Source organism: Salvelinus sp. IW2-2015, linkage group LG20, assembly GCF_002910315.2.
Source record: "Salvelinus sp. IW2-2015 linkage group LG20, ASM291031v2, whole genome shotgun sequence".
In the NCBI taxonomy this organism is placed as follows: Eukaryota; Metazoa; Chordata; class Actinopteri; order Salmoniformes; family Salmonidae; genus Salvelinus; species Salvelinus sp. IW2-2015.
The window spans coordinates 70615312-70626051 of NC_036860.1; the positions used below are offsets into that span (position 1 = coordinate 70615312).

Genomic DNA, 10740 nt, shown 5'->3' on the forward strand with positions numbered 1-10740 from the left:
TAAGAGCTTTTGCCCACCTGGATTGTGCAATATTTGCCCATTATTCTTTCCACAATTCTTCAAGCTCTGTCAAAATGTTGGGGATCATGGCTAGATAGCATTTTCAAGTCTTGCCATAGATTTTCAAGCAGATTTAAGTCAAAACTGTAACTTGGCCACTCAGGAGCATTCACTGTCTTCTTAGTAAGCAACTCCCTTGTAGATTTGGCCTTCTGTTGTAGGTTATTGTCCTGCTGAAAGGTGAATTCCTTTCCCAGTCTCTGGTGTAAAGCAGACTGAAGCAAATTTTCCTCTAGGATTTTGCCTGTGCTTAGCTACATCACACTTTTTATCCTGAAAACCTCCCCAGCATTTGTTGATGTCAAGCATACCCATACCATGATGCAGCAACAACATGCTTGAAAATAAGGAGGCAGTTACTCAGTGATGTGTTGTGATAGATTTGCCCCAGACATATGACTTTGCATTCAGACCAAAATGTGTATTACTTTGTTGTTGTTTTTTTGCAGTATTACTTTAGTGCCTTGTTTAATATATAATCCACAGCATAATTATTAACTTGACCATGCTTAAAGAGATGTTCAGTGTCTGATTTGTTATTGTTGCCCATCTACCAATCACTGCCCTTCTTTGAGGCTGTCGAAAAGATCCCTTATCTTTGTAGTTGAATCTGTGTTTGAAACGCAATACTGAGGGACCTTACAGATGTTTTCTGTCTAGGGGACAGAGGAAGGGTTAGTAATTTAAAAAATCATGTCAACCCCTTTCATTTCACACAGAGTGAGTACATGTAACTTATTGTGTGATTTGTTGAGCAACATTTTTTACTCCTGAAGTAATTTAGGCTTGCCTAAACAAAGGGGCTGAATACTTACGCAACGACTATATTTTAGTTATGACTTTTATTTTTAATAAAACATTTCAAAATAATATTTCTTCCAATTTGAGATTACAGAGTGTTTTGTGTAGATTGTTGACACCACAAAAATGTGACAAAATCCAAGGGGTCTAAATACTTTTGCAAGGCACTGTACATGGCGTTAGTTATTAGTACGTTGTCTTGTTTGTTCTACATCTGTCTTTAATCATGAATCATAAAAGACTAATTGCGAAGGGAGCAGGACCAGGTCAGTGCCAGGGGAATCCCTCCTCTACCTTCAACCACTGCTCCTCACGGTAGCCCTGTTAGCCTCTCTCTCTCCCAAACCCGTTGACCACCTCCGTCCACCGGTACTGTACAACCACAGAGGAAATGTATTGTGACATATCAATACATTTTTGATTGGAAGAGATTCATCCCTCTCAGCAGGTTTTCTCGGCCAACGAGGTTGTCTGAGTCTTTGAACTCTCCCGGCTATTCTTGGTCCTGTAGTGTCTTTGTAAGGTTAAAAATATTTGTCTTTTCATTACGTAATACATATCCACTTGCCCTTGAGCTGGGTAGGTGCACACTTGTAGTGAGTACCAGGACCTTGAATTTAGATTCAAACTCTATAGAATATTGACTCTAAAATCTGACTCTATTTCATTCTAAGCAGTAGTATACCCAAGCACACTGAAGCTCAGCCTGTGTAAAGAACATGTCATCCATGCTGCTAGTTGACTGCATGCTGCCAGTTGACTGCATGCTGCCAGTTGACTGCATGCTGCCAGTTGACTTCAAGAAATCACATCAAGTGCTTGTGCCTCCTACTTCCTCTCCCCTACCACTCTTTCTTTGCGCTCCTCTCCACCCCCTCCCTCTCTCCCTCCCTCTCTTGCACACTCTAGCTATTTAAAGCATGAAGTACAGCATTACATCCACAGAAGGGTTCATGTCTGTCTTTGATTGACACACTGAGGAGTATTGGCACTTCAGGCTCTAGCAGCTAGATCAGTCGAACCAGCGTACAGTGTTATGATATTTGGTTGCCTTTGCACCTTCCCATTAACAATTAAATATTGATCTCTGATTTTATGCTCGCTAGATAGTCCCCATGAAATATTTACTTATCTACTTCTCTCTCCTACGTAATAGCTGCTCCTATAGCAGTGTGGGTCTTTCATTTTTTTTCAATATGTCAACTTGCAAGCTGCTTTTTTGTTTCCTTTCCTCCCTCACTCTGTTCTCTGCTCTTTGAAAAATGTGAGTTAACATCTTGGTAAGCTTTTATGGCACATTGTGAAGATTTGCACATTGAAACATTTCGACGAGCATGACCAATCCATGCGAGTGGAGTTTTCAGTCGGTTAACAACGTCAGGCAGTTGCCATGTTGGAAGTGCGATCTAGCTTGTGTACAACCCCTCGTTGGTTATGCAAATACTTCTGCATTGAATTAATGGGATGCGTTTCTATCGATCGTTTATCAAAAACAGTTGTCAGCTSGTCTGACATTCGTGTAGCCTATCTGTCACTGATGAGCGCAGAGCTCCAATCATCTCTTAGAGTCATTGTTTTGCCTTGTACATTGTTTGAATTTGAGATTACATCCTCAATAGGACTTTCAAGTAGTCTGTTTCAGTTGCAAGGTTTGTGTAAGGAAGCGCACGGTATAAATCGTCCAATGAAATGCTTACATGCAGGTTCCTTCTCGACAATGCTACAACAATAAGACATAATAAAAGATAAGAATAGGAACATAAAGTCAATGACAGTAGAATAGAATAAACATTTTAGCATAAGTATAATACAGGAAGGCACAATTTATAGTCCAATGTGTATACATTTCACAGTATAAGAAGAGTATGCTAGCAGCAGTTGTGATGTGTGTGTGCAGCATGAATGTATATGTACTRTATGTGTGTGTATGTCTGTGTGGGTGTGTGCATGAGTGAGCGCATGTGTACTATGGTGCGAAGAATCAGAGCAGGTGGTCAGTTTGACTGTTCAGCAGTCTGATGGCTTGTAGATAGAAACTGACTGGTGAGGACGTGCAGATTTCAACAAAAGCCAACCATTTATTGTGTTTGAGTGCCTAGACATGATGGAGGATTTTGGGGTTTCCCAGTTTTGCTTCCGACTTTTGATTTGGATCCACATTTTCTTCGATTCGTACCTGGAATGTGCCCATATYCTTCATTTTGGGCATAGTGCGAAGAGAATGGGATTTTGAACTGACAAAACCCACTGTGCACACCATGTCATTTCAACGTGGAAATGTGGGTCATTTTTGTTTGAGACATTAATCAATGAGATTTCAACCTTTATTCAACCACTCAAAAAGACAGCCAGAGTTTGTTAAATTCCCAATATGTTATAACTATGCTCTCAACCATATAAAAGCACAACTAAATTCCAATAAAAAACAATATCTGATTTTGGTTGTCATCTAATGGCACTTTCAACCATTTAAAAGCACATCAAAATTGAAATAGGAATACACTGTCAGACATTTTGTATTTTTATAACAACTTAATATGTTATCACTGTGCTTCATCTAATAGCACAACCAAATGACCTGGATTGTAGTTGAGATTACATTAAAAGTACATAGTGCAAGTGATCAATGCTGTTCGACATTCTACACAGATATTTAAATTGTGAAGATCTCCACAGATCCTGCRACCTTTGCATGCTGTCTTGAACATGCACATTTTCTGTGATTACGTAAAGACTTTTATAGTTACAGTAACCTTAAAATGTGGCCATGGATGAGTTACTCATTTAAGGTGGAATAAAAACTGCCAAATTAGTTTGAAAGATAGCCTTAACTTTACTGTTTTACAAAAGTCATATTGAATTGTGTTAGGTTGACAAAGCAACAAAATTTCAACATTTAAAGTAGATTTATGTAATGCTTGGATAGTTCCATCTGAGCCACTGGCTTAATCCTATTCTTTAACATTATTTTTGGTGTAGTTGGAGACTTGAACATAAATTAATAGGCTATTTACAAGTTAATAGGCTATTTACTGTATAGCAAAACTGATATTGAATTGTGTTTGGTTTTAAACGCAACCAAATATTTACATTTTAAGAAGATATATATTTTGTGCCACTGACTTAGTCTGACTTTAATTCCAGTTTGTCTCCAAATTAATAATTGATATGTTGGATTCATGTCCCCTATCTCAACCAAAAGTCAAAGTTAAAGAATAGGACTAAATAAAATAAAATCTAACTTTAAATACACAAAATAAAGTTTGATTTGATTTAGTCCTATTCATTAACTTAGATTTTTGGATGAAATTGWCACGCCCTGACCATAGAGATCCTTTTTATGTCTCTATTTTGGTTTGGTCAGGGTGTAAGTTGGGGTGGGTATTCTATGTTCTATTATTTGTATTTCTATGTTTTGGCCGGGTAGGGTTCTCAATCAGGGACAGCTGTCTATCGTTGTCTCTGATTGAGAACCATACTTAGGTAGCCCTTTTTCCCAACTGTCTTTGTGGGAAGTTGACTTTGTTTATGGCACTTAGCCTTTAGCTTCACGGTTTGTTTTGTAGTGTTTATTGTTTTGTCGGCGTATTCACCTAAATAAAATAAAATGTACGCTCACCACGCTGCACCTTGGTCCAGTTCTTTCAACGGCCGTGACAGAAATGTAGACGAGAATCCAACATATTYATTATTAACTTGAAGATTAAATTTGACATCAACCAAATCTTGAAATCCTAGGCCTTTATGTATTGTCTATTTTTAGTTGAAACCTGGGTTGAATTGAAACAATAGCTGTTGATTACTTTGCAAATGCTACACTGAACAAAATTATAAATGCAACATGTAGTGTTGGTCCCATGTTTTATGTGTTGAAATAAAAGATCCCAGACATTTTCCATACCCACAAAAAGCGTATTTCTCTAAAATGTTGTTCACAAATGTGCTTACATCTGTTAGTGAGCATTTCTCCTTTGCCAAGATAATCCATCCACCTGACAGGTGTGGCATAACAAGAAGCTGATTAAACAGCATGATCATTACACATGTGTACCTTGTGCTGGGGACAATAAAATGCTACTTTAAAATGTGCAGTTTTGTCACACAACACAATACCACAGATGTCTCAAGTTTTGAGGGAGCGTGCAATTGGCATGATGACTGTAGGAATSTCCACCAGAGCTGTTGCCAGAGAATTTAATGGTAATTTCTCTATCATAAGCCACCTCCAACGTTGTTTTAGAGCATTTGGCAGTATGTCCAACCGGCCTCACAACCGCAGACCACGTGTATGGCGTCGTGTGGGCGAGCGGTTTACTGATGTCAACGTTGTGACAGGCGGGTTATGGTATGGGCAGGCATAAGCTACGGACAACGAACACAATTTAATTTTATCTATGGCAATTTGAATGCACAGAGATACCATGATGAGATCCTGAGGCCCATTGTCGTGCCATTCATCCGCCGCCATCACCCTCATGTTTCAGCCTGATAATGCACAGTCCCATGTCACAAGCATCTGTACACAATTCCTGGAAGTTGAAAATGTCCCAGTTCTCCCATGGCCTGCATACTCACCAGACATGTCACCCATTGAGCATGTTCAGGATGCTCTGGATCGACATGTACGACAGCGTGTTCCAGTAGCCACCAATATCCAGCAACTTCGCACAGCCATTGAAAAGGAGTGGAACAGCACCCCACAGGCCACAATCAACAGCCTGATCAACTCTATGCGAAGGAGATCTGCATGAGTCAAATGGTGGTCAGACCAGATACTGACTGGTTTTCTGATCCATGCCCCTACCTTTTTTTAAAAGGTATTTGTGACCAACAGATGCATATCTGTATTTCCAGTCATGTGAAATACATAGATTAGGGCCTAATGAATTTATTCTAATTGACTGATTTCCTTATATGAACTGTAACTCAGTGAAATCTTGGAAATTGTTACATGTTGCATTTATATTTTGGTTCAGTATATATAGGCCTAAATAGTATAATGTTGATGATGTATGACTTATAGAGAGTATGGTTGTTATATGTTATATTTGCTCTGTTAAACCTTCCCTTTGGAATGACTTCGATAGCAACAGTGAATCTATTTAGTTATTAAAGAGATCTCTCAATAATCATTCTCATGATAGCACATTGTTAGTAGTTAGTGATGAATATCAAAGTTAAGCAGGGCTTGGTTAAAAGCCTAGATGGGAGACCAAATGGAGGTGCTGTCCAACTTGTTTTGTTATTTTTATAGTGGATATAACGTTGAATATCTGACGTTGTTTCAAAGATAGAAATTCAACATATTTTATAAAAGGTTTGTCTATGTTGAAAATTGGTTACCCTGAAGACATAATTCTGTGGTTGAAATTTCACACTCAAAACAACCGTTTTTGATGACTTTTTGCAAATCCAATGTATTTTCCACATAGATTCCACATCACAATACGTTGACAAATATACGCTGAAACAACATTGATTCAACCTATTTGTGCCGAGTGGGAACTGTCTCTTTTATTCATATAGGCCTACTACAGTTCACAGTTGTAGCATTTGGGATGATAACCATTTCCCCAAGTATTCCCGCTCTGTAGTTTTTTTCAGTGAGTTCTATGTATGTACCTTCAGAGCACCCTGAGAAAATAAGACTCCTGCATGCTATTTCTCAACCCTTTTGTTGTTCAGCAATCCTCTCCACACGGGCAAATTTGGAGCCTCTTTTCCTGACCTCTGTTTTTGAAGTGTAATGAACCAGGTGAAGATTGTAATTGTATAGACAGCGGCAGTCTTTCCACCTGCTCTCTGTTCTCTCTTCATGCAACAGACTCTACCTATTTAGACTCTCCCTATGCAAGATCTCCCTGTGTTTGTTTTTGTTAGCATGTCTTGTTTTGGGCATTTCCATATGATTCTAATCCCTATAGGCAGTGACATAGACAGCCTGCTATAGCAGCAGAAAGGCCCAACTCTTTGTGTGTGTGTCCATGGCGTGTTTAGGGTTAATGTTGCATCGGCGCCTCCTGATTGCCTGGCTAGTGGAGTGACCTTTCACCCGTTGTAGGGGAGGGCGTGGAGCGGAGAAAGGAGGGGGGGAAAAGAGAAGGTGGGGGCAGCTATCAGGTATTCTAAGGGTGAGGGGGGGGTTCAAGTGGGGGAAGAGGGAGGGGGAAGGGTTGTAAATATACAGTGTAGGGGAGAGTGGGGTAAATTGAGCCAAAGGGGTAAGTTGAGCCACCCAAATTTATAATTTGACCAAGTATTTAGGAAGAGGCCATGATTTCATGGAGTCTATGAAGCAAGGAACCACATGGGAAAAGTGGTAAGCAAGTTAGATCCAAAAAATAGATTTTTACCAAGTCAAATGAATGTATTGTGTTAGAGGTTTCATGATGCTTGCATCTAAACCAACGTAGATCATTTTAAGATTGTTCAGTTGGGATCTCTATAAGCTTCAATATGAGGTCCTAAGCCTAGCATGAAGTGCATCCTTGTAGATGTGTGTGCTAATATAGTCAACATGTTTGCCTTGGGGTAAGTTGAGCCAATGGTTGATCCAATGGTGAACCCTGACCTCCCAGACAAGCTTAATGTGTTTTCTGCGCGCTTTGAGGAAACAAGTGCATAGACACTCAACCCCCCACTTCAGGTACCCCCCCTCCCGACACCATTCACCATACAGGAGGATGAGGTGAGAACTGTTTTCAAAAAGCAGAACATAAGGAAAGCCGAAGGGCCGGATCAACTTGCCCCAGCTGTGCTCCACCACTGTGTGGAACAACTGGCTCCAGTGTTCACTGACATTTGTAACATTTTCCTTATGCCATTGTACAGTACCACAGTATCCACCATCATCACTGTCCCCAAATCACCCAAAACACCCTGCCTCAAACACCTGAGCCCCATCGCCCTGACTTCTGTGACCATAAAAGCGTTTCGATGCCATGTCCTAGCCTACTTAACATCATGCACATCCCCATTGATGGATCCACTCCAGTTTGCCTAGAGAGCTAATAGACCGATTGAAGACGCCGTCGACCTGGCATTCCACCACAGATTGCAACACCTGCAGACACCTAACAACTACTTACGCCTCTTGTTCATAGACTTTTGGCTCAGCCTTCAAAACCATCAATCCCCACAAACTATTCACTAAGCTGAAGGACATGAACATCAACCCAGCTATGTGCCACTGGATACTGTACTTCCTGAGGAACAGAAGCCAGACTGTCAAGGTAAACAATCTGACATCTCGACCTCTGACCCTCAGTACTGGTGCACCACAAGGTTGCGTGCTGTCCGCTCTGCTCTTCTCCCTCTTCACGAAACCAGTTTACATCTCATGAGACCACAGTTGAGGTCTTTAAATATGCTGATGACGCCACCATAGTCAGCTTCATCACAGACAACAGTGAAACACATTACCGCCGTGAAGTGGCCTTTTGCCTTTTGGTAGGCTGTCATTGTAAATAAGAATTTGTTCTTAACTGACTTGCCTAGTTAAATAAAGGTTCAATAAAAAGTGGCTCAGGCGGTGACGTAGTGTAAGGACTACGACCTCATGCTCAGATGCCTCAGAAAACACAGAGATAGCCATAGACTACAGGATAAGAAAGAACCCCAAGATCATAATCACTGACAAACCTTGATAGATTCTTTCAAATTCCTTTGCACATACATAATTGGAATGGGACGCCAACTCCAACCACACCATCAAGAAGGCCCAGCAGAGGCTTTACCTTCTAAGACAACTGAAAATGTACAGGGTCAGCTGCTGGTTCAGTTTTACACAGCCATCATACAGCGCATTATCATATCATCCATTACATTTAGGTATGGGAACATGGACAGTCACATTAAGAAGATACTACAGAGGGTTGTGTCAAATGCCTTAAAGATCACTGGCTTTGACCTTCCCTCTGTGAGCTCTCTGCACACCAAGCGCACATTCAAATGTGCGGAAATAAATCATCAACGACCCCTCCCCAATCCCTCCAGCCAATTAACTCTTTCAGCCCCTACCCTCTGGAAGGCGTTTTTAAAAAAGTTTTCCCCCGCAGCAGTCAGAACGTTGAACTCCCTTCGCATTGGTTGTATGGCAATAAAGTATATTGTATCTTGTAACGCATGGTGTGATTGTGGTAATGTACAGGAACTCAAGTCCTTTTGTTCTCTCGATCTGGAATCCTTCACAATTAAATGCCAACCGCATCCCCTCCCGAGATAATTTTCTTCAGTCATCATCACTGCCATGTATATTCCCCCCAAGCCTACACCGTGACGGCTCTCAAGGAACTACACTGGATTATATGTCAACTGGAAACCGCATATCCTGGGGTCACATTTATTAAAGCTGGGGACTTTAATAAAGGAAATCTGAGGAAAACGCTACCGAAATTCTATCAACACATCTCCTGTGCTACACGCTGAACATGGACCCTGGCTCTTTGCTACTCTGCCTTCCGGCACAGCTACAAGGCCCTCCCCCGACCTTCCTTCTGTCACGACTTCAGCCGAAGTTGATGCCTCTCCTTGTTCGTGTGGTGTTCGGCGGTCAACGTCACCGGCCTTCTAGCCATCTCCGATCCACTTTTCATTTTCCATTTGTTTTGTCTTTTGTTTTCTACACACCTGGTTTCAATTCCCCCATTACATGTTCATTATTTAACCCTCTGGTTTCCCCCATGTTGTGTGCGTGTTTGTTTTATTGTAAGGCTGTATCTGACGGCTGGTATATTGTTGCCGGGTTATGTTATTTACGCCCGTTTATTTTGCGGTATTGTAATCTCGCATGTAATCTCTCTCTCTCTCTCTCTCTCTCATCTCTCTCTCTCTCTCTCTCTCTCTCTCTCTCTCTCTCTCTCTCTCTCTCTCTCTCTCTCTCTCTCTCTCTCTCTCTCTCTCTCTCTCTCTCTCTCTCTCTCTTTCTCTTTCTCTTTCTCTTTCTCTCTCTCTTTTGTCATAATCAGCTTAGAACTGCAACCATGGGCCTGCTATCCTGCAGGTTCCCAGTCCACCCCATAAAAACAGCACACAGCACACAGCACACACACACAATCAGCTTTCTTGACCACCATTCCCAGGATGTATAGGCTGTTGACCCACACATTACAATATAGTGTATACAGGATCTTCTTCTTTTTGTCAGTTTGCTACAGCAGGAAAATGATCCTGCAACAACAGGAAATGTGAATAATTATGTGGATTATAATTAATGGGCATTTTTTTAGGGGTCGATGCATTTTTCTCAATGGAAAATCAAGGCTGACATTTCAAAGTGGAAATTACAAACTTCAGGAGACTTTTATAACCTCAAATGCACTCCAAGTTGAAAATGCCCTGCATTGCAGGAGAACTTACTACACTTTGGAGAAACTGCATGAAACCAAAAACATTCCTTTAACATGTTGAACTTTGTTAATTTTGCTGAAATTAGAGATTAAGGATTTGAAGTATTTTTAAAATAGATATTTGTTTGTATCACTATCAATACTACCAAATCTCAAGGTATGATTGAATGGTAAGCAATATCGGCATCTGTCTTACTATTTCATTACTATTAACAAGTTGTTGGTCTTTTTGTGTAAAAATATCATAATCAAGGTGCAACAACAGTGTCTACCAACCAAATTTTGGGACAATTTAAGGAGGAGTGTGGGGATTTAGGGTGTACGTTGTATGGCAACCTAACAAGACACTATGAGCCAATTATTGGAATGAGCTTTTAAATTAAATGATTACAATTCGCATTTAGCGCTATCGTTCTCTCTGCGCACAAGCTATGGTGCTGCTAAGCTACATCCCTTGCTATTGTATGGCCTTTTTGTAACAGTTATTATCTGGAGCCTTTGAGCTTTGTATGGTGAGAGTGGATTTGGTTTC

The 10740-nt window shown here is 40.7% G+C and overlaps 1 protein-coding gene across 1 annotated transcript in view; it reads left to right on the forward strand.

Moving 5' to 3' along the window:
• The first annotated feature begins 7378 nt into the window (after positions 1-7378).
• LOC111981285 (insulin-like growth factor 2 mRNA-binding protein 1) overlaps positions 7379-10740 on the forward strand; it is a 33991-nt gene continuing 30629 nt past the window's right edge. The window contains exons 1-3 of the mRNA XM_070449780.1: positions 7379-7392; positions 7693-7777; positions 7965-8093. Of these exons, the coding sequence (XP_070305881.1) occupies positions 7379-7392; positions 7693-7777; positions 7965-8093 (228 nt within the window). The remainder of the gene's footprint in view (positions 7393-7692; positions 7778-7964; positions 8094-10740) is intronic.